Genomic DNA, 27,852 nt, shown 5'->3' with positions numbered 1-27,852 from the left:
TTGGGCTGGGTTCCCACGGGTCGGATACACCGTGTAAAAGTATGCAGCGTGTCCGACCTAGAACCTGTAAATTGTGGCGTAGATTTTTGGGGTGGAACGTCCGCTGCGGAAACATGGCTGAAAAAAAAAAAGTTAATACTTGCCCCGGGCGTCCCTCTGTTCTCGATGCAGCCCAGCCTCCTGCGATGATGCTGCAGCCCACGTGACTGCTGCAACCTGTGATTGGGGTAAAACGTCATCCCGCAGGCAGGGGTGCACTCAGCACAGAGGATCGCATCGCAATGTCAGCAGCCGGGGGAAAAGTATTGGCTTTTTTTATTAATTTGAATTAAAAAAAGAAGGGTTTGGTTTTTTCAGATTTGCGATTTTTTGTGGTGAAGTTGTAGCGTTTCCGCCATAAAAGTTGCAATTTTTTTTCGGGTTTTACCTCCCATTGAATTCAATGGGGAAAACCCGCAATTAAACAGCAACGAATCCGCAGCGTAGATTGAAATTCTATGGCTTTAAAATCCGCACCACAGGTCAATTTATGAACATTTTCAATGCAATTTTTTTTTTCTGCAGCGTGCGCATGAGAATTGTTTGAATCTCATCCACTTTGCTGCTACAGCGCTTAAACTACGTGGGAACACAGCCTTAGGCCTGATTCACACGAGCGCTGCGCATCTTGGACGTGAAAAACTACACAATGTCACGCATCCACCATAGTTGAGAGTCTATGGAGGGATGCGTGAAAAGATAGGACGTGTCCTATTTTCCCACGGACCCTTCACACGGTCCGTTGAAACAACGGCTGTGTGAACGGCCGCATTGAATTACATAGGTCCGTGGGACGGCCACTGCTCCAACATAGACATTGTCATATAGAATAACACACATTATACTGGATCGGGTCTTTCCGTTGTTCTGCTCCATCAGAGGACCAAAAGAAGGGAAAACCGGAAGAGACGGTTCCGTAGTGCCACGGACACCACCAACAGCCGACAGAACCATTGACTTTCATGGGTTCTGTTGACTCTCCGTTGGGTGTCCATGGTAATCTCGGCCGGATCCGCAATGGAGGCCCTGAACGCAGATGTGAACGAGGCCTTTTAGCTCCGTTTTTTCAGCCAAACTCAGAAGTGGACACCAAATAAAAGGAGATGCGCCAGTCTGTTCTTTCTTCCTTTTTGGAACCACTTCTGGTTTTGACTAAAAAAAAATTAAAAAAAAAAAACGTAGCCAAAAACTGCGTGTGTGATCCTGGCCTAAATATGGCCGAGTTGTCAAACACAAGTGCCGCACCCGCAACGCAAAGTGTGAACCTGGTCGTATAGAGAAAAGTGATGCATCACAACACAGCAACTAGGAATTCCTGGAGACTATTAGCCCTGAAGCAAAATTCTGAAGCCACAGGAGTAAAGAAACAGAAACTACGCTGCAAGTATCACAGTACAGACACGATTATACACGGGGCATATTTATCAGTCGTTGCGGGGTGAGAGGGTGACGTTTACAAGTCAAATAGCTGTGCCACATATTCACCCACATGTACGGAAAAAAGTGCGGATGAGCTACGCCAGGTCAGTAGCTGCGCCATATTCAGCATGCACTACATTGATAAATACGGCACACACTACATATAGGCTACTTGGCGACTTGACTTACGGCTGCTGTCGGCATCGCAGGTAATAAAAGTGAATGTGGTCACTTTACCACCCGCAAGTTTGCTGCGACCGCGACACCTCAGTTGCAAAATGTTCAGCGAGTTTGCATTACTGTGCACCTTCATTTGCTGCAATGCGGACAGCGGGACGCAGGGATTTATGGTGGTGGGACCGGAGTTGCAGCCAAAGTCGCTGTGTAGCCCTAGCCTAAACTTTCATACTGGCGTTCTTTAAAAAACGCAACCGCATTGAAAAAGGCATGCGTTTTTAGATGCGATTCTAACCGCACCTTTAACGCAATGTGTGAACGAACCCTTATAGCTTCACCTGGCCAGTGTACTAGCACAAAGCTACATGCACACCACCACGTCACTGGCGGGCACTGCACGGACACCAGGCAGGTCTTTCTGAAGTACTGGCAGGGTCTGGGGGGGGGGGGGGGGGGGTCTTGCCTTGTGCAGCGGCCCGCCTGCCCTTTACGACAAAACGGGGCCAACAAGATTCTCAATAAATGTGGAATATACATAAAGGGCACGTTACAACAACAAACTTGTAAAATTATCCATAAAAGGGGAAGAAACAATGCTAAAAGTGGCATTAAGGAAGGGGTGGCAAGGCTTACCCCGCATACAACAGCAGAACTGACCCAAAGAGCTTGCAATCTAACAGCATATGTCACAAACTGCACTACAACTAGCCTGTAACTACAATACATTCTGCATTTATAAGCTGGACAATGTAACTAATCCTGCTCCTTCTATCTGCAGGTAAAGACAAAGCACTGCACTTACCTGGACGCGGCTGTATGTGAGCAGCTTCTCCGTGACTGTGTACAGGACTCATGATCAACAGGGAAGCAGTAACAAGACACCCGGGTGCCTCAGATTGGGTGAAATCCTTGTATGTTCTACCCCCATCCTCCCCCTCAATTTGCTGCAGGGATGTATTCTCTATGTGATATTTTGAATTGTTGCTATTTAACCCTTTGTTGGAAAAGTGACAGCGCAAACTACAATCGAAAAAGTTGTCAATAGGCAAAGTATAACGTAACACATGGAAGCAAAGTGTCAGCTATGCAAAGAAGATGTTAACCGCTTAAGGGCGCAGCCTATTTTGGCCTCTAGGATGCAGCGATTTGTTTCGATTTTTCATCGTTGCATTGCAAATAGTCTTTTGCACCATTTTGCGCTAAATATTATGTAGAACTTTTAAGATTTTTATTTTAGGGGGCATAGAAAAAAAAAACAGCACTTCTGCCATTGTTTTTGGGTTTTGTTTTTACGGTGTTCTTCGTGCGTTATAAATGACACGTTAACTTTTCTGGGGGATGGTACAATTACGGCGATACCAAATTTATAACGTTTACTTACATTTCACTACTTATACACAATAAAAACAATGTCGCCATAACTTTTTATTTTTGCGTCGATGGAGCTGTGCGAGGGCTTGTTTGTTGCGGGATCAGTTTATTTTTTAGGAGGCGGGATGAACAAAAAAAGGCAATTCTGGCATTGTTTTTTTTTAATAGAAGACTTGACAATTGCACATTATGCCTTTCAGCGTAAGGGTATGTTCACACGGCTTATTTTCAGCTGTTTTTCAGGCCGTAAACGCCCCAAAAAAAGGATGAAAAAAACGGAAGCTGAGTGCCTTTAAATATCTGCCCATTGATTTCAATGGGAAAAACGGCATTCCGTTCCAACGGGGCATTTTTTATGTGCAAGTTTTTTAAAACGGCCACGTCAAAAGAAGTGCATGTCACTTATTGAGTGGTTTTTGGAGTCGTTTTTCATTGACCCAATAGAAAAACAGCTCCAATAACGTCCGTAAAAAATCGCAAGTTGCTTAAAACACGGCTGAAAATCAGAGGCTGCTTTCCCTTGAAAACAGCTCCGTATTTTCAGCCGTTTTTTGTTAAGCGTGTGAACATAGCCTTACGCTGACAGGCGTCCTGTTCGTACACTTATTACACAGAAGTAGGACCTATGATGGCAGCCTTCATTGGGCCCCAGTTGTGGGCCAATGGGGTGACAGAGGGAGCTCCCTCTCAATGTCTAACCATATAGGCTCAGTTCACACTGCATTTTTTGGCATTTATTTTGATGCGGAAACCGTGTTGGAAGCAGCGCAAAAAAAAAAAACCACCCTAAACCTCCCTCTGTTGATTTCAATGGGAGGCAAAGGCTTTTTTTTTTCTATGGTGTTTTCAATCACTCGTGGAAAAAAGGCGCCATGCCTTATTTTGGAGCGGTTTGCACCGCCAAACCTCCATTGAACTCAATGGGAGACAAAAAACACCCGCAATTTTTTTAACATGCTTAATTTAAAAAAAGAACATGGAAGGGTCAGTACACAGAGTTTTTTGGTGTGGACTTTGACGCAGAAATCGCATCGGAATCAGCGCCAAAATTAATGGGCAAAATCACCCCCCCCCCCCCATTGGTTTCAATGGGAGTCAGAGGTGTTTATTTCCCCGGCATCTTTTGACCACTTGCAGGAAAGAAAAGCGGCATGTCCTTTCTTGCCGCGGCACTCATTTCTGAGCGTTTTTTTGCCCGCGGTCCTTGCATTAGCTTCAAAGGCCGCTGGTGAAAAAACATAGAAAAATACAGGCAGGCAGTTCAAAATCTGCCTCAGGGTATGTTCACACGGCCTATTTACGGACGTAATTCGGGCGTTTTTCCCCCGAATTACGTCCGAAAATAGCGCCTCAATAGCGCTGACAAACATCTGCCCATTGAAAGCAATGTGCAGACGTTTGTCTGTTCACACGAGGCTTAATATACGCGCCGCTGTCAAATGACGGCGCGTAAATAGACGCCCGCGTCAAAGAAGTGACCTGTCACTTCTTTGGCCGTAATTGGAGCCGTTAGTCATTGACTCCAATGCATAGCAGCGCCAATTACGTCCGTAATTGACACGGCGTTCAAGCGCCTGCACATGCCGTTACGGCTGAAACTACGGGAATGTTTTCAGGCTGAAACATCCCCGTAATTTCAGCCGTAACGGACGCCCTCGTGTGAACATACCCTCAAAGTTCATTTTTTTCTGTCTTCTGTTCCTATGAGCGCAGATGTGAACAGGGCTTTGTGTCACTTTGTACACGCATCTTTTTCTGTCTTTGGCTATGTTCACACGGAGTATTTTGCCGAGTTTTTTGACGCGGAAACCGCGTCGCAAAACTCGGCAAAAACGGTCCGAAAACGCCTCCCATTGATTTCAATGGGAGGCGTCGGCGTCTTTTTCCCGCGAGCAGTAAAACTGCCTCGCGGGAAAAAGAAGCGACATGCCCTATCTTCGGGCGCTTCCGCCTCTGACCTCCCATTGACTTCAATGGGAGGCAGAGAAAGCGTATTTCGCTGTTTTATGCCCGCGGCGCTCAATGGCCGCGGGCGAAAAACGGCGAGAAAATCGCCGCCAAAATCGGCGTGCAGGGAGAGGAATATCTGCCTCAAACTTCCAAACTGAATTTTGAGGCAGATATTCCTCCTGCAAAATACCCCGTGTGAACATAGCCTTTCACAGGATATGCCATAAGTGTTCCTTCAGACGTTGCAGTTAAATGGCATAAAAAAAACGCCCATCAACGTTTTTAACGCAATTTGGCGTTTTTCAATGCGGTACAAACTCACCGAAAAACAAATCAAGTTGTGCCAAAACCGCATGCATTTTTGGGTGCGGTTTCTCAGAGCAGCTAAAACCGCACCTCAACATACGAATGGACCCTTAGGCGCAGAGCCCAGAGCTGGGACCTGCATCTATCTCCAGAACAGGGTTACGCCAACCCTGTCCCACCTGACTGCGGATGCCGCTGCGCACTCCAATCATTTCTATAGCGGAGCTCAATGAGAAACGCAATTTACAGACACCCGTTCATGAGTAAAATCCATAATAAACTGGAGGTCGGTAAAGACGCACGACCAAGTTGATTATCATTTGCGCCAAAGACGCACGTCTAACCGAGCATAAGGGAAAAGCCGCACACGCTCTAGTCCCGACGCAACGTCAGCCAAGTCTGGGCGTCCTCTGCAGCCGTCTCGTCTGCAATGAATGACATGGGCGGGGCATGGCTGTGACTGACAGGAGCTGCAGCCAATGAGCAGCCCAATAACTGTGCCGGAGCCGTCTGATGTTGCCGGAAGTATGGCGGCGGCTGTGTGAGGGGACGGTGAGGGAGTGAGGCATGGCGGTGGCGGGAGGCCGCAGCGGAGATGTCATACACCTCAATGTTGGGGGGAAGAGGTAAGTGGCAACTAAAGAGTGAAATGAGCGCTGTTGGGTTAGGAAAGAGCGGGTACATTTGGGGAGGACTGTATAATGGTGGTGTGGATGTGAGGCATGAGGAGAGTTATGTGACCAATGTCTCTGCTGTATCTTTTACGTTATTTTTCCTCGTACTATTCACACTTTGCAATTATAGTGTCCCTTGTCCTAGACGTCAATGGAAATTATGACCGCCCTTCACTCAATGGCGCCTGCAACATGACGCGTATATATCGTGTCACCGGCATACATGGGTCTGCGTTCCCGGGTCTGACCTGCATTGCTATGTGGAGACGCGGTTTGGATAAGCGTTCTGATCGTTCTAGTGACCACGATCATTAATGATCGCCATACCTGATCACTTGTATGGAATTTGCACAAATTTTCATAACCAAATGCTGTGCGATGTAAACGATGACCGGTTTAGCCACTTCCCGCACCAAGTCATAAATATATGGCGCAGGGATGGCGTGGACACCGCTCAGAGAGAACGCCGATCCTGGCTATTAGCCACTTAGATGCCGCGGTCAATATAAGTGGTTAGACTGTTGCATTATATTGGTGGGTTGCCATGGCAAAGCTTGAATCAAGGCCTGATTTGCATAATACATTTCAATGTTTTAGGTGAACGATCAACGGGTCACAAGTTCAAGTCCCCTTAAAAGGAAATTCAATAAGATTTATTAAAGAAAAATATCTGGCCTCCGGTTCTGCGTTCCGTTCCCCCGCTGCTGCAGTCGCAGTCTTCTCTATGGAGAGGTATTTTGGAAGTCTGAAACACGACACCACCCCATGCGCTGCCCTCTGATGGGCAATCTCTGATGACGTCAACCCCTGCATTGGCACTATGTCTAGCAGGATCGACTAAATCTGTGCTGGTCCATCAGATGGCAGTGGAGGGGGTGGGGGTCGTGTCTTAGACCTTCAAAGAAGATCTCCATAGGAAAGTCTGAAACGGCAGCGGTAATTTTGGATACTGGGAATTGGGGGACTGGAACGGAGGCCGGATCACTCAGGAGTGGGGCAGCAGGTAAGCTGACTGTACATTTTGAAATGTATTGTCAATTTTTTAAATGTATTTTTTGGCTGAAGGGTTTCTTTAAAGGGAACCTGTCAGCGGTTTTGAGGTCTCAACTGTTGACAGGGTGATATAGGGAATTTTAAACTTACCTTTATTCTCGGTCATGCAAGTTGCCAGTTTTACGTAATAGTTTGTAACTGAATTCATCAATGGGGAATTAATGGGTGACTAAACTTTCAGAAAACTTCTGACGTGTCATAGTGACATGTCAGAAGTTTTTGATCTGAGGGGGTCCATGCCCCGAGACCCCCACCGATCGCTAAAATGAATCGTGTGAGCGCTGTGCTGCTTAGTTTCTGAATCCGTACGCTGCTCCGAGGAAAGCTGATTAGAAACGAAGCGGCACAGCCCTCACCTTAGCGCTTCTCCCTCTTCGATTTAGCAATTGGTCGGGGTCTCCGTGCTCGGACCTCACTTTGTGACATGTAAAAGTTTAGTTACCTTTTAAGAATGTAGGTGAACTGGATTACAATTAGGCTCCGTTCACATATCCGCTAGGGCTCTATTCTGACGTTCCGTCGGAGGTTTCCCTCGGAACGGAGCCCTGACTGACACAGACCGAAACCATAGGTTTCCGTTTCCATCACCCATTGATTTTCAATGGTGACAGATCCGGTGCCAATGGTTTTTGTTTGTCTCAGTTGTGCAAGGGTTCTGGCATTTTGACAGAATGAATACCGCAGTCGACTATGCTATTGATTCAAACCCTTTTCAATAAGAGGAGTGAATTCTGCAGAAAATTCCAAGATTTGCATGTGCAACATGCGGCTGTTGCTGCAGATTCGCAGTGTATTTTTCTGCCACATTTACCCTTATAGCGGATGTGTCGTCTGAATATGCTGCACTGTGTGCTGTTTGGCTACTGGGAGTACGGAGCTGTAGCTGTAATGGGCAGCTCTTACACAGGGCAATATATTTAGCTGACAGATCCACTTTAAAGAGGCTCTGTCACCAGATTTTCCAACCCCTATCTGCTATTGCAGCAGATCGGCGCTGCAATGTAGATTACAGTAACGTGTTTATTTTTAAAAAACAAGCATTTTTGGCCAAGTTATGACCATTTTTGTAGTTATGCAAATGAGGCTTGCAAAAGTCCAAGTGGGCGTGTTTAAAGTAAAAGTCCAACTGGGCGTGTATTATGTGCGAACATCGGGGCGTTTTTAATACTTTTACTAGCTGGGCGCTCTGACGAGAAGTATCATCCACTTCTCTTCACAACGCCCAGCTTCTGGCAGTGCAGACACAGCGTGTTCTCGAGAGATCACGCTGTGACATCACTCACTTCCTGCCCCAGGTCCTGCTTCGTGTCGGCCACATCTGCACCAGAGGCTACAGTTGATTCTGCAGCAGCAGCAGCGTTTGCAGGTAAGTAGCTACATCGACTTACCTGCAAACGCCGATGCTGCTGCAGAATCATCTGTAGCCTCTGGTGCAGATGTGTCCTCGCTCGTCTGACACGATGCAGGACCTGTGAGTGACGTCACAGATCTGCACTGCCAGAAGGTGGGCGTTCTGAAGAGAAGTGGATGATACTTCTCGTCAGAACGCCCAGCTAGTAAAAGTAGTAAACACGCCCCGATGTACGCACATAATACACGCCCAGTTGGACTTTTACTGTAAACACACCCACTTGGACTTTTGCAAGCCTCATTTGCATAAATACAAAAATGGCCATAACTTGGCCAAAAATGCTCGTTTTTTAAAAATAAAAACGTTACTGTAATCTACATTGCAGCGCCGATCTGCTGCAATAGCAGATAAGGGTTGCAAAATCTGATGACAGAGCCTCTTTAACCTGGTCACACACTAGGGATTTCAGACTGTCAATTTCAGTGACTTGTTACTCTTCGTTGGTCTGTGAAGGTTTTTCTGGACGATAATGCCAAGTTGGGCTCCGTGCACACGACCGTAATATTGATCCGCAATTACAGCGCTGTAATTGAGGATCAAAATACTGATCCTTTCATTTCTATGGCCCACAGACACCTTTCCGTATATTTATGCAGGTGACTGTCCGCGGCCGCCCGTGCCCGTAATCGCAGACCGCGCACATGGCTACGGCCGTGTTCATGAGGCCTAAAAGCGACAAATCGCTGATTTGATCTCTTCCTTGGTCTGGGCTTCTATTTATGAGATGCAGATCTGTCCTTTTGCATGAACGATTTTCCAAGACCGTTCCCAATAACGACTGGAAAAAAACACTGCTGATTAACTATCCGGTCCATATCTGTGTTCGGTCGGCGTCTGTCATGCTCCTTGGTGTCAGGAAAGGGTGCCAACAGTTGGCAAAAATTGATCTAAATCGTTTTTTTTCCGCCGTCCAAAATTTCAAGCGTTTGACCAGCTTTACACGACCCCAATAACCGTTCTGTTCAGCTCAGCCAAACGTGCAGGTTGTTTCTATAGAAGGAGGATCATGAGCAGCAGCCAGACACCTCCAGCCTGCCCAACACTCCCGCCATAAACATTAAAGGTTATCAGACCGCAATTTTGAGGCCTCAAAACTTCTGACAGATTCCATTTGAGTTATTGATTCGATTGTCAAAATTGGTGGGATTTGCCGACAAATGTCTTGTGTATTGCCGGCTTTAGGCAGGGGGACCCTAGTGACCACTTTGCCTCAAATGACTCTACCGTGCTGAAAGTACAACATTTTTAAATGAGGTCGGCAGCCGTCCTGCTATTGTTCAGATTTTTCCATAAATAGATATTTGTCTCAGGAAATTGCACAAAACCACCGTTTATATTTTACATACCAAGAACTCCTCTCCTCCCAAATAATAAAACTGTAAATTTGTAAATTGCCGTCCTAATTGACCACTACAGAAGATATGGAGAATTATCTATAAAGCGTCTTACTGGTCTTCATTTCTCCTGCAGTTCATTACGGCAGCAGATTGTAACCAAAAATGTCTTATTAGATATGACAGGAGTGACCACCATGTTTCACACCATAATAAAATGTCATTATCCTCCACAGGTTCAGCACTTCTAGACAGACCTTGACGTGGGTTTCAGACTCCTTTTTTTCTAGGTATTCTATAATATAATTTTCTAGATCTTTACGTTGTCATGCGGTTCCGTACTGATGTCGTTATATGTTACGAAGTGTCAGAACGTCAAGTGTGTTAATTTCTGCCTCTGCAAGCAGCTATAACGTGTACAGAGGAGCCGGGAGCTGTCTGAGCCGCTGCACGGGGAACTCTAGATCCATCAAGTCCTATTGAAGACCTCTCATCCGTGTCACAGTTCATAAGTATAAACTTGCTGCCGCTCTGACACTTATTGTTCTCCGCACATATTGTAGCTGTTTGCAGAGGCAGAGATTATTACAACGCAAACGCTCGATCATCGGCTGATCGTATCGTTTATGCAGCACAAAATATTATCGTTGTCGGCAGCGCATCTCCCTGCGTAAGTGAGGATGTGCTGCCGACATGGAAATGCATGAGGATGTGCGATTTGCAGTAACGAGCGCTCGTCCCCATACATAGCTCCTTGTGAAAGGACCAAACAAGCGCCGATCGACGAGATGTCTCTTTGATCGGCACTTGTTTTTACAGCCAATATTGGGCGGTGTAAAAGGACCCTTAGCGCTTAATGTCCTGACAATTTGCAACATGATTACATAATACAATTAGTATAAAATGCAATTAAGGATGACGTCCCGGAGGAGGGATGCTATTTACCAAATTAGACCTCCCCGTTGGCTGTTGGTTTGCATTACCATGCAATTAAAGTTTTTTTTTTTTTTTTTGAAATATAAGCTTGCTGGAGCATCGTGACCCCATCACTGCGGTTACTGACATGTCGCTGCTTCCTGCCATGCGTCTGTGTCTGGTACTGTAAATCGCCTTAGTTTAGGAAAATGTAGGCCCTATTCACACAAACGTGTTTTTGCGGCCGCAATTCCCCCGAAAATCCACGGGAGAATTTCGGCCCCATTGATTTCTATGGGGCCATGCACACGACCATAGTTTTTACGGTCTGTGCATGGCCCGGGAGCCCGGACCGCAGAAAGAACGGACCTGTCTTATTACGGCTGTGTTCTGCGGTCCGGGCTCATTGAAAATAATGGCCGCGGCCATGTGCATGTCCCGCGATTTGCGGCCGGCTCGCGGCTGACAGTCCGCAGCCGGCCGACCCAAAAATCACGGCCGTGCACACAGCTATGGTCGTGTGCATGAGCCCTTAGATGGTATTTTTGTGGCGCATCTGCCGCACTGCACGTCTTGAGTCCAATGATATTTATATAGTCATCCCGCCCTCCAGCAACTGATTGACACTTTTCTCCCTATGCACAGTAATTGGGGAGAAAAAGAAGTCTTAATCAGTGGCTGGAGGGCAGGGACGCATGAATATTATTCAACACAACACCAGTATAACATCTATAAGATTTACCTATATGTTAGGTAATCAGCGTGTCTGTCACTACTGTATGCTGCCCTCAGACAGGGCAGCATAAATATGACACGTCCGCTTTAAAGTCTATGGAAACCTTTTGTAGGCATTTTTATTATGTCTTTGTATTATGTGATTTACAAACCTTTTTTAAATTAACTTTTCTTAAAACTTTTTTTTAGCGTTTATGATACACGCAGGATCACCATAATTACGATCACATCGAAGTTGATCAACTTAAATGTTATTCAAATTATTGTGATCCTGTGTGCTGGAGACACACAGAAGCCGCTCTCAGCCGAGCCGTCAGTTCACTTCACTGACTGATTCGGCTGATATTGAACGATACTACTTCTAGGTATAGAGGATATATAGAAGCTGTAGATGGGGACATAGTGACAGAAGAGTGCACACAGATGGATACTAACCATTCACACGAAAATGTGCAAGTGGAAAAGCCCTTTAAACCAAATTTTCCTATGTCCTATAAATATTTTGGCTAATGGCACAGAGTGTCCTAAACACTCATTATTGATCAGATCAGAAAAAAAATATTTGATATTCTTCCTTTCCTTCTCTTTTCCCTTTTTTTCAGTCTTCTCAGTGGCCGTATTTCCTCCCTGAAGGATGAAACTGGTGCGGTGAGTTTGTTTAATTTCTGCACAATCTACGACTGAAAATGGCCAGTCAAAACGCTCCGTGTAAACTGCGTGTTGCTGAAAAGAACAAATCGTCACATATTCACCTTCCAAATCCCGTGTCAAAGCTTCCTTGGTTCCTGCTGGTCTTTGTTTACTAGGCCGCAGCGATGACATGCTAGCGGGCTACATGTGAGTGTGACTGTGGTGATGTCCATTTAGATGGCATGTCACCGATGTGGCCAATGATTCACGTGTAGAGTATAGCATGTCATCACTGTCGCCCAGTATAGGCCAGTGGATGACCAAGGCATGTTTCTAGCAATATGCCACTTCTGATTTTTGAAATGGTCAGAAAATGTATTTACTGTGACGCATTGGAAGACTCTGTTTGGATCTGTGACAATAATTTAGTCTTTGTTTGTTTTTGTTTTTTAACAGATCTTTATAGACAGAGACCCTACCGTGTTTGCTCCAATACTGAACTTCCTACGAACCAAAGAGCTAGATACCAGGTTGGCGTATAGAGGACATATGTCTACAGATTTATTTTATTATTATCATCTCGCTCATACAGATCCAGCCTGTTTATACGTTTTATGTGCATTTTCTTATTTATGGTACTTTGTTGTTTTCCAGAGGTGTAAACTGTTCCCTTCTGCTACATGAAGCAGAGTTCTATGGAATCACCCCACTAGGTAACATCCTTCTTTTTCCTCTGGTAATCTGCATTACACTTGATGTACTTGAACTAATTGTATCCCTTTTTTTTTTTTTCAGTGAGACGCTTACAACTGTGTGAAGAGTTGGAGCGCTCTTCATGTGGGAGTGTACTATTTAATGGATACCTCCCTCCTCCAGGTAAGGGGTTGTTTTCTGGATTCCTCATGGCATTGCTTAGATTAGGGTAGTTGTATAGCTTGTCAACTTAAAGGTTTATTCCCATTTAAGACACTTATGGCAATAATACCAATATTGAGATGAGAGATCCCTCGTCCCGCCTAGTGAGGTAACTGCCGGCCCACGCATCCTTAAAGGAACAGTGTCATCACAAATTATTTTTTTATATGTTAAAGATGTTAGTGCTTTATTAAAAACGTTTATATTCATTTGTGTGTTTGTGTTTTACTTTTTCTTATTTTTACACTTTTTCTTCCCTATGGGGGCTGCCATTTTTTGTTCCATTTCTCTGTGTGTCGATTAACGACACATACAGACATGGAATACGGCAGCCACAGTCCCATAGGGACTGCGAACGGCTCCCGTCCCATTGACTGCAGTGTACGGCGTCTGTGTGGGAACTGCGCATGCGCCGCTCCCACACAGTCCTATTCGAAATTGGCGCCGTCCGGCGCCATTTTCCTGTGGACCGGAAGTCGCGGCCGGACAGTAATATTACTACTTCCGGTCGCGGCTTCCGGATTTGTGCACTTGCACCAGCGGCAGCAAACGGAGCGGACGGGCCGGAGGGAGCCGCGGCGGCAGGAGCAGGTAAGAGATTTCAATGTATGTTCGTGTTTGTGTGTGTTTACTACTGTATGTAAACCTACTACACTGTGGGTTAGCTCAAAAAATGGCGACACACAGTGTAGGAGGTTACATCGTTCAAACCCCTCGTTTATCCCGGCACTAGCCAGGATAAAGGAGGGGGGGATGCTGAGAGCTCACTAGAGCGAGGGCTTTTAACCCAATGTTGCAATGCTGCAATTTTGGGAACAGCTCCATCTAGTGACCAAAAATGGGTAGTATTATAAATTAGAAATAATTGATAATATTACATGGACTCGTGCAAAAAAATAAAAAAAATTTGAACAATGTTTAATCACCCACACACTAAATGTTTAATTTTAAAAAAAACATGTTTTTCTGGCAACACATTCCCTTTAACATCTATGGAAGTTAAGGAAACAGCCGAACACGCTTTCTCGGCTGTATAGGCTGTTGCTACTAGCATGGCCTACCATTAAAAGTTAACTAAACTTTTTTTTTTTTTTTTTTTTTTTTTTTTTTTAAACTTTTGTCATGTCAGAAGTTTTGATCGGCTCGGGTGAGCACTGTGCTGCTTAGATTCTGATCAGCTTTCCTCGGAAGGCCGAGCGAGCAGTGTACGGACTCAGACTTTTGAGCCCATACACCGTTCCGAGGAAAGCCGATCAGAAAATAAGCGGCACAGTGCTCACCAAGTGCTTCTGCCACTTTGTTTTAGTGTTCAGTGGGGGTCTCAGTGACCAGACCCCCACCGATCAAAACTTCTGATGTCACTGACCTGTCAAAAGGTTTTTGTTTTTTTTGTTTTTTTTTAAAAGTTTAGTTACCCTTTAACTAAAATGTTTAGCCATAAGACCATTGGTCTCAAGATGTACCCTTTCTTAGGAGGCACTGGCCTAATAAACATGTTAAAGTTCGTAGCGCTTGCATGGTCAAGGAAGGAGTGACCAATTAAATGTCTTGATTTCTGCTCACACAATATTTTGCATTTCAGTCTTCCCGGCAAAGAGAAGGAATCGACACAGTGTGTCTGGTGTGCAGGTCAGCTCTAGAAGTGCAGGGAATGAGCGTGCACCTGTTCGGAGGAGTAACACTATGCCCCCCAATTTGGGGGGTGCTGGCATTCTTGGACGCTTGCTAGAAGAGAGGAGTTTTGGAAATGGAGGTTTGTTTCATAATGTACATTTTATAATAGAAATATGGCATATGTCTTGCAGACGTGCAGCTGTATACAACCAATACATGGATCCGCACAAACCTCATTGGATGGCATTCACGCATATTGCAAGGATAGTTTCCATTAGATTGCTATGAGAATAGCACATATTTCACGAATATACATTAGGAGAGGTTGTTGACAGTACATAGATACTATAAATGCTCTGCACTATGTTTTTCATGTCACGGCGAGATCTTATAAACCTTAAAATATGCTTTGATTTTGATATTACACTTAAACATATGACTTGGTTCATTTTAGGCCTGTCTGGTGACCCTGGTATGGTTCGAATAATTTGTGGACATCATAACTGGATTGCTGTGGCTTTTGCTCAGTTCATAGTCTGTTACAGGTAAAGTTATTGGAGTATTAGAGGAAGCTTATTAGTCTTTCATCATAACAGCTAAAAGTTGATAAAGTATTAGTTTTACACTTTTTGGGGAAACTTCGGCTGGCCATCAACCAGCAAATGGCACATTAAAGGGTCACTGTCATTTCACACAACTTCTGACGCGTCCTAGAGATATGTCAGATGTTGTGATCGGTGGGATCTGAGCACTGAAACTGCGCCAATAGCTAAAACAAAGTAGCTGCAGTGCCCTACTGAGCGCCTTGCCCTTGCTGGTACCATACTATGACCTGCATTCAGATCTCTAAGGAATTACGATGGGAGTTGAAAGGGCATGGTACTTAGCGGCGTTTCTTCTAGCTATTCGTTGGGGGACCCACAAATTTCAACTGGAAATCAATTTGAAAAGTCTCTGTATACAGGTAAGGAACATCGCCATAGTTTAGTACTATGTATAGAAGATCATGCCAAGTGGCTTTTATAAGGGCATCACCAGCGGGATTATCAAACACACACTATAAGCATGTTATTACTTATTTGGCTAATGAGCTTCTTTTTTTTTTTTGTCCCCTAAATTATTCTGCTTCGCTAGAATGAAAGAGACGTCTGGATGGCAGCTGATTTTCACTAGCCCTTGTCTGGACTGGGTGATTGAGCGGGTAGCTCTTAATGCCAAGACCATTGGAGGGTCCCTGGGAGATAATGATAAAATGCTTGCTATCTCTTCCTGCAGTGAGATCATCTTGTGGGCACTGACTGGTGATGGCACAGGAAGCGAAATAGGTAAGACGGAGAGCAGATGAAACACATAACAATCTGGGAAATGTGGAGACTGGGATATTCGCATTGAAAATCTGTTAACTGAGATCTCCCAGGCTCTTGCTAGCTTTGTTCATTGAGTGTCTGATCAGAACTGCTGTGTTAGGACGTAAGCTAGTTATTTACATTTATTATGTCTGTTTCAGGGGTCTTTAGTCTTGGGGTTCCAGCGGAAGCCTTGTTTTTTGTGGGCAATCAGTTAATAGCCACAAGTCACACTGGCAAGATAGGAGTGTGGAATGCAGTGACCAAGCACTGGCAGGTGAGATTTCTACAATGTATATTAGGTGATTATCTGTTAATGGGGCGGGCATTAATCTTCATTTATCTGCGCTTTTAAATAAATGTGAATGAATGAACTTGTTTGACTTTATCTATAGTTAGTAAAAGAAAGTAGAGGCTCTTTTACACGGGCTAATGATCGGACAAACGAGCGTTCATATGATCGCTCTTTCTCGATCGTTGAACAGGGCAACGATCAGCCGATGAATGAGAAAACGCTCGTTCATCGACTAATCTCCTCATTTATGCAGCGTTAAATATTATCGTTGTCTGCAGCACATCTCCCTGTGTAAGCAGAGAGATGTGCTGCTGAGATAATGGAAATGTATGGGAACGAACGATCGTAGCAACCAATCATTGCTCCTTGTGAAAGGAGCAAATGAGCGCCGAACAAGGAGCGATCTCGTCGATCGGTGCTCGTTTTCACGGCTCATATCGGGCCATGTAATGGGACCTTTAGATTCCACACTTAGAGAAACGTTATCATGTTTGTAACAACGATGTCCAAACTGGTGTTTTTGCTGCTTTGAAGGCAACAGCCAGATATGCAATGTGGGATTGATCTATGCCTGTCTGCGCATTCAACTCTCAATTTGCATTGAGAGATCTTGTTACTATATTTTTTTGCTATTGAAATTTTTTTTAAAGAACATACATGCACATACATTCTATTTTTACTATGACTTTAGTGATTGGTCATGGAATATATTAGGTAATGCAGCATACTGCGTTGCTCTAAATGGACATTTCCAGACAATTATCATTTAAAGGTACATCTGCAAATGTATCTATAACCATAATCCAGTAAGAAAAATATTTAACATTGTTCAATACATATTATAACCAATCAGCAGCACGCTGCTTAGCGGTATAAACCAAGAAATACTACATTTGCATCAATACTAGTAAATATCTGGTGGGCCGCAGCATCCCCCTGTGGTGGCAGCTGATTGATGGTACTGCGGCGATCAGCTGATTTGCCTGGTCAGCTTAATTTTAAAATGGGTTTGTCTTATGAATTGGTAAAATTTCTTGAAATATCAAATATGGCCTCATATAACACAAGATGAATTTTTTATGAACATAATTCATAATAACCTGCATTGCCAGAACAGAAGGGAAGTTACAGCTGTTTTATGGCACATTTGAGACCAGATCTGTCAGTCATTGCCAGTGAATATAGTTTTAGTTCATCAATACAACGTGAACTCGGGCTATGTTTCCGCCCAGAAAAATGGCTGAAAATACGGGGGCTGAATGCCTCCAAACATGTGCCCATTGGTTTCAATGGGGCATTTTTTTGCGCACCGTTTGTAAAAAAAAAAAAACACAAAACGCCCCGTAAAAGAGAAGTGCACGTAACTACTTGAGCCGTTTATGGAGCCGGTTTTTATTGCCTCAATAGAAAAACAGCTCCAAAAACGGCCATAAAAAAACGCATTTAAAAAATGCTTGATGCTTAGAAAACGGCTGAAAATCAAAGGCTGTTTTCCCTTGAAAACAGCTCCTTATTTAACAGCCGTTTTTTGTTAAGCCGTGTAAACATACCCGTAGTCCAAAATTTCAGTTATACCGTCGTCTTTTTTTTTTTTTTTGTATTGTTTTCCATGTTTACTAATAAAGTGCAGTCACTGACTACTCCTTCCCTGACACTCCCTATGTTCTCTGTCATGACAGATTCAGGATGTGGTTCCCATAAACAGCTATGACACCGCGGGTTCCTTCCTTCTGCTTGGGTGTAACAATGGGTCCATCTACTATGTAGGTAAATGTCTATGATAGACAGGTAGCATTGCCTTTTGTTTCTGAAAATCAAATCGAGTCTTTAAATTTACATTATGTAGGTGAAGTGACTTCATATTTCATTACTTACCAGTCTTTGGTTGTTCTTCCGCCTTATCCTCCTCCTTTTTCTTCAGATGTCCAGAAGTTTCCTTTGCGCATGAAGGACAACGATTTGCTTGTTACAGAACTTTACCGGGATCCCTCCGAGGACGCCATCACTGCCCTCAGTGTCTATCTCACCCCTAAGACAAGTAAGAGATTTTTCTATTCCTTGGTGTCTGCTCACTTCAACTTCTGATCTCATCAACCTACCCTATAACGTTTCCCTATTTGCTGTGCACTCTTAAAGGGGTTATCCGGACATTTTTTATTGATGGCCTATCTGTAGTTTAGGTCATCAATATCAGACCGGTGGGGGTCCGACTCCCAGAACCCCCACCGATATGCTGACTGAAGTCTTTACCAGGCACAGCGCCGTACACATCGGTAGCGGCTGTACCTAGGATTGCAGCTCGGTCCCATTCACTTGAATGGGACAGGAACTACAATCCCAGGCACGGCAACTCCGGATATGTACGGCGCTGTGCCTGGTAAACTGTGAAAAGGCACCATCGACGAACACTGCAGCCCCATCAGCTGATTGTCAGGGTTTCTGGGAGTCGTACTCCCACTGATCTGATATTGATGACCTATCCCAAGGATAGGCCATCAATAAAAAATGTCCAGACAACCCCTTTAGACACCAATGCGTTTTGTCACTTCTGAAAAAAAAAAAAAAAAAAAAGATCAATATCTGGCTTACACTTTTTTCACCATTCCTTATTGAAAATACATATTTGTCTCCTACACAGGTGACAGTGGTAATTGGATTGAGATTGCATATGGCACAAGTTCTGGAGTTGTCAGAGTTATAGTTCAGCACCCAGAGACTGTAGGGTCTGGACCTCAACTATTTCAGACTTTTACAGTCCACCGCAGCCCAGTCACTAAAATCATGCTGTCAGAGCGACACCTCATATCAGGTAATTATTATTTTCTGCATGCACCTGGAATCCATTATGAACCGTGTGTGTGTGTGTGTGTGTGTGTGTGTGTGTTCACTAGCACTTTTTTTAATCAAGTAACTTTTTTTTATTAGAACACACAAGTTTTCACGTTTTTGTTTTTTTTCACAATACATGCACGCTCAAGTACAAATAAGCACAAGCAGTACAAAAGAAATACACATTAACAAATAACCACCCCACACCCCCCCCCCCTCCCCTCACACCTAGTACACCTGGAAAATAATCCCCCCCCCCCCCCCTCCAATCCACCAGAATAAAATGTCATGTCATCAAGCAATGTACCCCACCCGGCAGTCATACGCGTAGTGACATCCATCAGCAGTATGTTAAACCATAACATATTCATACCGTCTCATTACATCCCTATATTTCTCCAACAATGTTCCTAAATATCCCCCTATCTCTTACAATCTCCACAGACACTAGACCCAAGCCATCCAGCCATAATGCCCACATCTCAAATTTTTTTAAGGTACCCCTTTTCGAATATATAGTTTTTTTTCCATGGATACAAGGCAATTCACTTTGGCAACATATTCTACCCTTGTAGGAGGAAGCTCCAGCAACCATTTCTGAGCAATTAATTTCCTTGCCATGTATAGCAACCGAGCTACAGCAGTTTTAAATACCTCTGAACCCATTAGATCGGTCACATAGCCCAACACACACACATACAGCGTCATTGTGAGATTAGCAGAATATACCCCATTAACTATCTTCACCACCTCCCTCCAGAATGTTTCCAGATGTGGGCATGACCACATCATATGTAAGAGGTCCGCATTATGAACCTTGCACCGATTACATAAAATGTCGAATAAGAACTGAGGCGTTTTATATAGCCGGTGTAGAAGATACAAATGCGACAACCTATGTGCCTCACTCATAGACTTCACTAGCACTTTCAATAAGTTTAGTAACAGTATAGACTTAGAGAGACTGCTGATAACTGCAATTTATGTCACTTTTTCAGCAGCTATAACCCCTGTACTTTTTGTCTCCCACTCCTCAGTTTGTGCAGATAATAATCATGTGCGCACGTGGACGGTCACTCGCTTCCGTGGGATGATTTCTACCCAGCCTGGATCCACACCTTTGGCATCTTTCAAAATCCTTTCTCTAGAAGATATTGATGGACATGCAGGCTGCAGTGCAGGAAATGATATTGGTAAATATATCTATGTTCTGCCAAATAAAGCAGATTTTAGAAGTTCATTGGAGACCCTGCTTCTTGACTCCAGCTTGGTCTTTAAAGGCAAATGTTGGGCGAAAATGTTGTATTTACAGTAGTAGTTTTTCTGGATCCACACCTGCATTCATATTTCCAATGTCCTGCTCCAAAAATACCGGAAACACCGGTTCCATTGTACGACGGACACCATCGGCACCCGGTGGAACCCATTGACTTTAATGGGTTTCTATCAGGGTGTCCTTTGTTTTACCGGAAACAATAGTGCAGCATTCTGTTATATTCTGCCGAATCTGTGACTGGCCCCTTGCAGAGCTTCTAACGTATATGTGAACAGGCCCTCAGTTGTTTCAGGATTATTTGGCTACACAGCTACAACTATACTCCAGTCTATTGCATGAAATCTCATTTGAAGAATTACACAGGATCGTTGAAGATGTATTGCTGCCTCGCATCGCTCATGTTGTCTGTCGAAGATAGTAGAAAAGTCTTGTTCTGGACAGTCCAGTCCACCTTTTAGATTTGTACAAACTCTCTTTCTGTCAGTCAATATTGAGGCGATATTACTGACACTAGAAAACAACTAAGAGGGTCTTTCCAGTTCACAGTAATAGTCATTCACTTTAATATTAATGCTATTAAGCCTCATTATCTCTTGCATTTTGACCTTTTCAGGTCCCTTTGGAGAACGAGATGACCAGCAGGTTTTTATTCAGCGTGTCGTTCCTGATTCTAACATTGTCTACGTCCGGCTGTCTTCCACTGGAAAGAGGTAATTTCATTTTTTCTTAGAGACCGCAAAGTGCCTATTTCTGTTCTGTTTCGTGGGTCGTTATGTATATTTTACAGACTATTTGGAGATCTGTTTTACCATACGTTTTTCTTTAGGATCTGTGAGGTCCGTTCTGTGGACGGTACCCCTATTACTTCCTTCACTGTTCATGAGTGTGAAGGATCTAGCCGCATAGGCTCCCGTCCAAGACGCTACCTCTTCACAGGACATGCCAGCGGTTGCCTCCAGATGTGGGATCTCACCACCGCTAAAGAGGTGGTGAATAAGGGAGAAAGTGGAGGTATGAACTATCTGATCTTTTTTGGTGACCTTGACCACTTGTATTTTCTAATACATGACTAATTGCCCAGCTCTCCAGCCCTAAAAGTCTGTGATCACTTTGTAGATCTTGTTATTGCCTAAAACATTCTCCCTCAACCCTCTACAGTCTGGCCTTATAATTTGTCACTATTTCCGAAACAATCTTGTTAACCCAATTTTACGTACTTACAAACTGGCGCCTTTACCATTTACACTAATAATTTTGTACATCTTGGAAGATCTTTGATTCCCCCAAGGGGACGCTGACAAAATGCAGCAGCTGTCATGGAGAGAATTGAATCTAACCATTCCTAGATGACCATAAGGCTTTCACTATTCTTGACAGTGAATAATGTTACAGCTGTGCGTTGTGGACAGTCTAGAGAAAATGTCATATTGTTAAAAGAGAAATAGTAATGGAAGATTAAATTAAAGGAACCCTAAACATACAAAATGCGCACAAATAAAATAAAAATATCTTGGTACTTCCTCACTTAATCTCTTCCTCTTCTTTTCATCCTATTTTGTCTAAGGGTAAGTTCAAACGGCCGAAAATGCCTCCCATTGATTTAAATGGGAGGCGGGGACGGTTTTTCCCCACGAGCGGAAAAACCGTCTCGCGGGAAAAAGCGACATGCCCTATCTTCAGGCATGTACATCTCTGACCTCCCATTGACCTCAATGGGAGGCAGAGAAAGCGTATTTTGTGGCACTCAATGGCTGCGGGTGAAAACCGCCAGGAAAATCGGTGTGCTGGCAGAGCAAAATCTGCCTCAAAATTCCAAACTGAATTTTGAGGCAGATTTTCTGCCTGCAAAAAACTCAGTGTGAACCTACTTATATTGCAAATGATACTGAAAAATAAATGAATTCTTTGATCTGTGTCCCAGGAGATCAGCCGTTTTCCCCTACTCACAATTCTGTGTCTGGCTGTAGCAAGAGCCCCCTCTCTGCCCTGTCTGCAGTAAGCGTATGTTCACACGGCTAATTTTCCTCCATTTTTCGGACTGAAAACGGACAAAAATTCGGCAGCCGAACGCCTCCAAACATCTGCCCATTGATTTCAATGGGAAAAACGACGCTCTGTTCCGACGGGCGGTTTTTGTACACGGCCGTTTTGAAAAACGGCCTCGAAAAAGAAGTGCATGTCACTTCTTGGGACGTTTTTGGAGCCGTTTTTCATTGACTCAATAGAAAAAACGCTCCAAAAACGGCCGTAAAAAAAGCGAGTTGAAAACCGCTCCATATTTTCAGACTTTTCTTAGTAAGCGTATGCACATACCCGAAGACTCACAAATTGTTAAGCTCTTACCTTTTCCTAAGCCCCTTTTCCACTCAGTCAGTCACGAAAATGATATAGATCGTCCTTTATATTTTCTACAAGTCTGTATGTTCCAGGAATACACGGAAAATCCTAGTTTATCGCCTGTTTACTTTTATCATTCACTTCTAGGTTTAGTGTTCCTATAAAGTGTTCATCTCCAAAAATTTTATCTAAAGCCAGAGATTTATACCTCCTAGATTGTTCCTGGACTAGATGCCCATCATCTTAGAAAAGCAAATGAGAGATCTTATAAGGGCACACACAAGCCTTAGTCCAGTCGGAGTAATGCTATTGATCCACATAAAAGGTTGGACATAGAGTTTGGAGTCTGGGGATCCAAATCTACAGACCCTGTGCTTTTATAGCAGAAGGAGCTCTCAGATGGGAACACTCAAATATTATTATTTTTTTTCTGCTGACCACATCTAGTCCTTGTGGATGTGCATTTGTGTATTTTCTAACTTTCTTCCTTCTCACCTACAGCAGAGCTGGGGGGTCTTTCTCAGGAGGAGCTGCTGGAACAGTTGGAGCAGTGTGACCTGGCTCTTACTCGCACTCCTGAAATGAGCCCGGCCACGTCCTTCTCTCACACTGTGAACCCTCGTGCATCAATAGCCAGGTACGTTCTGCCAGCAAAATCAGCGGAAAATGTAAAATTTGTATATAAGCTCTTTTATAAGACCGCATATTCCACAAGTTATCAAATTCCTATGTGTTGCTCCCTGTTTGTTCTATAGTGCAAGACACTCATCCAGGATATTACACAAAATATGTTTTTAGAGTACAGTGACCTTGTATACTGAATAAGCATTCAATCATTCTCTAAACGTGCTTTAGTAGCTGATTTCGTTCCCCCTTTTTAAACTTTGGCAGCATCATTAGCGTGTTTTTTTTATTGTATTTATTTTTAACTCTTCCTGTTCATGGTCCTTTTTCTTGCAGCTTACAGTCCCAGCTAAGTGACAGCACACGTGATCGATTCTCCAGGCTGGTGGTGTCCTCTTCACAGCGCCCTCCGGCTTCATCTGCTCGCCCCTCTGAGGCTTGGGCTTCTCTGTGCAGTTTGCAGCCGCACCTATCCGGAAGCTTCAATTCATTGCACAAGTCTGACACGCTGCCACGTTCCAACACAAGACCTAGTAAATCTCACAACAACCAGCTGAAAGCTGAGTCCCAAGGCTCAAACCCACCATCACCCCATATCAGCGGCAACTTTGTGGAGCGCTGTCAAGAGCTCGCCCGTTTCACAGAGTCCCATCAGTCTGACTCCCGCCGATCTAGCATCGATGTGGCCGCCAACAGAGCCAAGCCATCGCGGAGCTCTGCAACGGTGAGACGACCAGCCTCACCGGCCCCTCAGCAACCGCCTCCTCTTTGCATCGCCCCATCACCATCTTCTCAATCGGCAGTATTCGATATTCCCACTCCTTCACCATCCCCCCCTAAACCCCCACCGAAACCACGATTGAACGAGACTTCTTTCTAAACATCGCAGTACTACTGAGAAGCAGCAATGAGAGCGCAGTTCATGTTGGTAACCAGTGAATATTGAAAGTATTCGTGGAATTCATTGCACTCATTATTGACTGGGAATTCTGTTTGCCTTTTACACGTATTGTCCTATTTATTATGGATCCACTTTTATAAACCGTTAAACGACACTAATTTTACTATCATTTCTTATAGTAGAAGAAGCCGGAGCGATTCCGGATCATCCACTCATTCACGACTTTTGGATTCTGATCTGTGCCTTATTAGATGAGTGAGCCTGAGTGGCATTACTCAGCGGTGCCTTTTCCAAGCGCCATCTCGGCTCTGGGCATTATACCAGCATAACTAATAATACGGGATCATTGAATTCATGTCATATTGTGCATCTAACCAGGTATAATAGGATATGGACAACATTTGAAGTAATCACTGTGATCGACGCACTCACCATTTTACCGTCGTCTGTTGGCATTCTGTTACTCAAGTCACTATTGGCAAAGTTCAGCACCGCTATACTGATATCTAATTATTGTAACCCATCATGTCTATAGATGGGCATTGTTCATACCATTCTCTGGATCGTGCCACTATCACTTCTAACTAAGGATTGTACCTCAGAAATGGCATTTTGACTTCACCGGGCAGTAACGCTTTTCGTGTCCTGACCTCTGCTATTTGCTCTTCTTTTGGTTTGGATACAAATTTTAAGTGTAATCTTCAAGGATTGCGCATCGATGTCAACTTTACTACATTTTAGTTTACGATCTACAGTGAGAGAACTGGGACATGTTTTACATTTTAAAATGTCATGTCTCCTGTTTGGGTCTACAGGTTTTGTCACCATGTCTGTGTCATAATCTAATGTGAAAGATCACCCCCAGCCTAAAAACTTTAGTTTTTTTCGGACTATAAATGCCCCCAAGTTTAGATAACGGAAAATAAGGTGAAAAAAAGGATCTCGGAATTCCTTGTTAGTCTAGGTTTGTGGAGGGGTTTATACCAGCATCCCTGGTGGTCTAGGGGGGGGGGGGGCACACCTGATGTCCAGTGGTTTACTCTCCTCTTCAGGTTACTGCACTGCTGCGTCCTATCTTTCTTACAGGACGCTGAATGCAACACATACACCTACTGAGATTAGTGCATGGAGGGACAGAGAGGGCCGTGCGGGTGAACAGCCCCATGTCATTCAGGTAAGCAGTCAGGGGTCAAGTCAGTTGCGCTTATTCTACAGAAGAATATGGTAATTACTTGTTACTGTAGTAGCCAAAAACCTGACTTTAAATTTTTATCAGGAGTTCATGAGACCCGCAAAATTGTGAGTCTACTGCAATAAAAGCTGTTTAGATATTAATTATGGCCGTTTTTTTTTTGTTTTTATATGTAAATGAAAATGACTAGTGGTTTACACGGATCCACCCCTCTTACTATCATCACTATTTTTAGTTATGTAGACCTCCCGCTTCTACAACATCCCCTTCAAACCTTCCTGAAACCCCCTCGCCCGTCTCCGGTCACGGTCATACAGTTGCACTTTTCAAAGCTTCTTGCAAACCCAAATGTTTTTTTTTCTTAATGGAAGAACGGACATTTGAACTGTTACAAATGTATTTTCTGTATGTAAGTGTTTTCATATTGTGACCATATTTCATTTAAATGCTGTTACTTTTATATTTTAGGTGACAGACCAAGGATTATAAGATGTCTGTATATAGTGTTAGGTCTCTGGCCGATTTTCTACTTCCTCCTGTTGAGACCTGTTCAGATTAAAGGGAACAAAGATCTCGGATAAATTTGGGTAAACACATCTAAATAGGAGCCAATAATATTTTGAGGGTAACCATTCCACTTTATTTAGGGACGGATTCACACGCGAGAATTGGTGAGGATTTTGTTGTGGATTTTACCTTGACAATCGGCACCAAAGATCAAGTGAACGTAGTTTTCTAGCCTTCGTTCATGTAATAGATAACGATGCTCTTGAATATTAAGAAATTAAAATCTGCTGGGGATTTTTCCTAGTGTGTGTGTGAACCCAACCTAAAGAGGAGCTTTCTGCATGTCCCTTGTTTTATTGTATTTGACTTTGTGTACAGGGTATTTATGTCTATAGTACTCGATGATCCCATAGCCACCAATCAGTGCTCTGCTTTTATTTCGTAATATGCTCTGAAAAAATAAAAACTGCACTGTGATTGGTTGCTAGGGGGCAAGTTTTTCTCTTGGGCGTATTGGGCCCCACTTATCAAAGCCGGACTCCAATGGCCTAACACACTGCACATGAAGTGAAATATATGAAGGGACATGGTGAAAAGTCTCTATTATAAGCAGAGGTGGTTTCCTGAATCGCTATTATTTATCCAGGATGCATTAACAAAGCTCAGTGCCATTTAAAGGTTTTTTTGTTTTTTTAATTGTAATGTAAGTCTGACGTTTTGTCATCTTTTTCTATATGATTAATAAAAAAAACATTCATGGATTTTTCTCTCTTTGTACATTTACTTATAGGCCTGTTCACATCAGCGTTTGGTTTTCGTTCATCGGTTCAGTTCAACCTTTCCGTCGGAGGAACCAATGAATGGAAAGGCGGACGAAAACTATCGTTACTATTTTTTTCAATGGTAATGCTTTTGTCGCCGTTCGTTTCCGTTCTGCAAAGTTTCATTTTTTTTTTCCATGGAAACAAATGTGCTGTTGCCGGCGCTATTGTTTCTGTGAGAAAAATGAAACTTTTACGGAACGGAAACAAACGGATACCAAATGCAGCAGACGCATTACTATTGAAATCAATGGTGATGCAAACGGAAGCGATGGTTTCCATTCATCGGTTCCTCCGATGGAAAGGTTGAACTGAACCGATGACCGGAAACCCAACGCTGATGTGAACAGGCCCTTACTGTGATATCTTGAATCTGATTTTTGTACTGCACCTGCCAGGATGTGTAGATATAATTAGAAATACCATCGATACCAAATTTCTAAAAATAAACATGAATTCTCACAGAATCTATAAAAAATAAATCCCCTCTGTAACAAAGTTCTATGGGCGCCACATTCAGGGTCCATCTGACATGTTATATTGTGCATTTAGGGCCCAGATAAATGTGCTTTGTGAAAGCTGCAGATTCCGCTGTACCTGTGACCCTCTTTAGGGTATGTGCACACACACTAATTACGTCCGTAATTGACGGACGTATTTCGGCTGCAAGTACCGGACCGAACACAGTGCAGGGAGCCGGGCTCCTAGCATCATACTTATGTACGATGCTAGGAGTCCCTGCCTCGCTGCAGGACAACTGTCCCGTACTGTAATCATGTTTTCAGTACGAGACAGTCGTCCTGCAGCGAGGCAGGGACTCCTAGCATCGTACATAACTATGATGCTAGGAGCCCGGCTCCCTGCACTGTGTTCGGTCCGGGACTTGCGGCCGAAATACGTCCGTCAATTACGGACGTAATTAGTGTGTGTGCACATACCCTTAAAGTTACATTTCTATCTGATCAGTTTTTTTAAAGGGATCCTGTCACCAGCATTTCAGCTATTGAACGCCCCTCGCTGGCCGCTGCTGTCAAAAGTTAATTTCCGTTATCCCCTTTCCTAAACTCCTCCGACCGCAAGTAACGGTCTGCGAACATTTCCCGCATTTTAAGGTAATAATCAGACAGTCTCGTTCTTTCCTCCTCTTCTTATGCCCACACTGCCGGAAAATGGTCTGCCCT

General features: G+C 43.8%; 2 protein-coding genes across 4 annotated transcripts in view; one reads left to right on the top strand and one right to left on the bottom strand.

Moving 5' to 3' along the window:
- The window catches only part of LOC142659696 (G-protein coupled receptor 4-like), a 47,777-nt gene extending 45,234 nt beyond the window's left edge, over nucleotides 1–2,543 (bottom strand). For 2 of the 3 annotated variants that reach the window (XM_075836094.1, XM_075836095.1), the window contains exon 1: nucleotides 2,438–2,543. The gene's annotated coding sequence lies outside the window, so the exon portion shown is untranslated. The remainder of the gene's footprint in view (nucleotides 1–2,437) is intronic. The other variant, XM_075836093.1, reaches the window with a different exon arrangement.
- Nucleotides 2,544–5,769: 3,226 nt separating this feature from the next.
- Nucleotides 5,770–26,611, top strand: SHKBP1 (SH3KBP1 binding protein 1). The gene is made up of 18 exons (XM_075836089.1): nucleotides 5,770–5,888; nucleotides 9,971–10,024; nucleotides 11,987–12,032; nucleotides 12,471–12,544; nucleotides 12,669–12,727; nucleotides 12,810–12,890; nucleotides 14,512–14,682; nucleotides 14,998–15,088; nucleotides 15,678–15,868; nucleotides 16,051–16,166; nucleotides 17,864–17,951; nucleotides 18,106–18,222; nucleotides 18,823–18,993; nucleotides 20,051–20,206; nucleotides 20,903–20,999; nucleotides 21,116–21,300; nucleotides 23,128–23,263; nucleotides 23,587–26,611. Exons 1-18 carry the CDS (start codon nucleotides 5,830–5,832, stop codon nucleotides 24,128–24,130), a joined length of 2,436 nt encoding a protein of 811 aa, XP_075692204.1. The 5' UTR covers nucleotides 5,770–5,829; the 3' UTR covers nucleotides 24,131–26,611.
- The last annotated feature ends 1,241 nt before the right edge of the window (nucleotides 26,612–27,852 follow it).

This window comes from Rhinoderma darwinii, chromosome 8 (genome assembly GCF_050947455.1).
Source record: "Rhinoderma darwinii isolate aRhiDar2 chromosome 8, aRhiDar2.hap1, whole genome shotgun sequence".
Classification (NCBI taxonomy): Eukaryota; Metazoa; Chordata; class Amphibia; order Anura; family Rhinodermatidae; genus Rhinoderma; species Rhinoderma darwinii.
The sequence above is the reverse complement of the archived record's forward strand: the minus strand, read 5'-3'. Positions and strand labels throughout refer to the sequence as shown.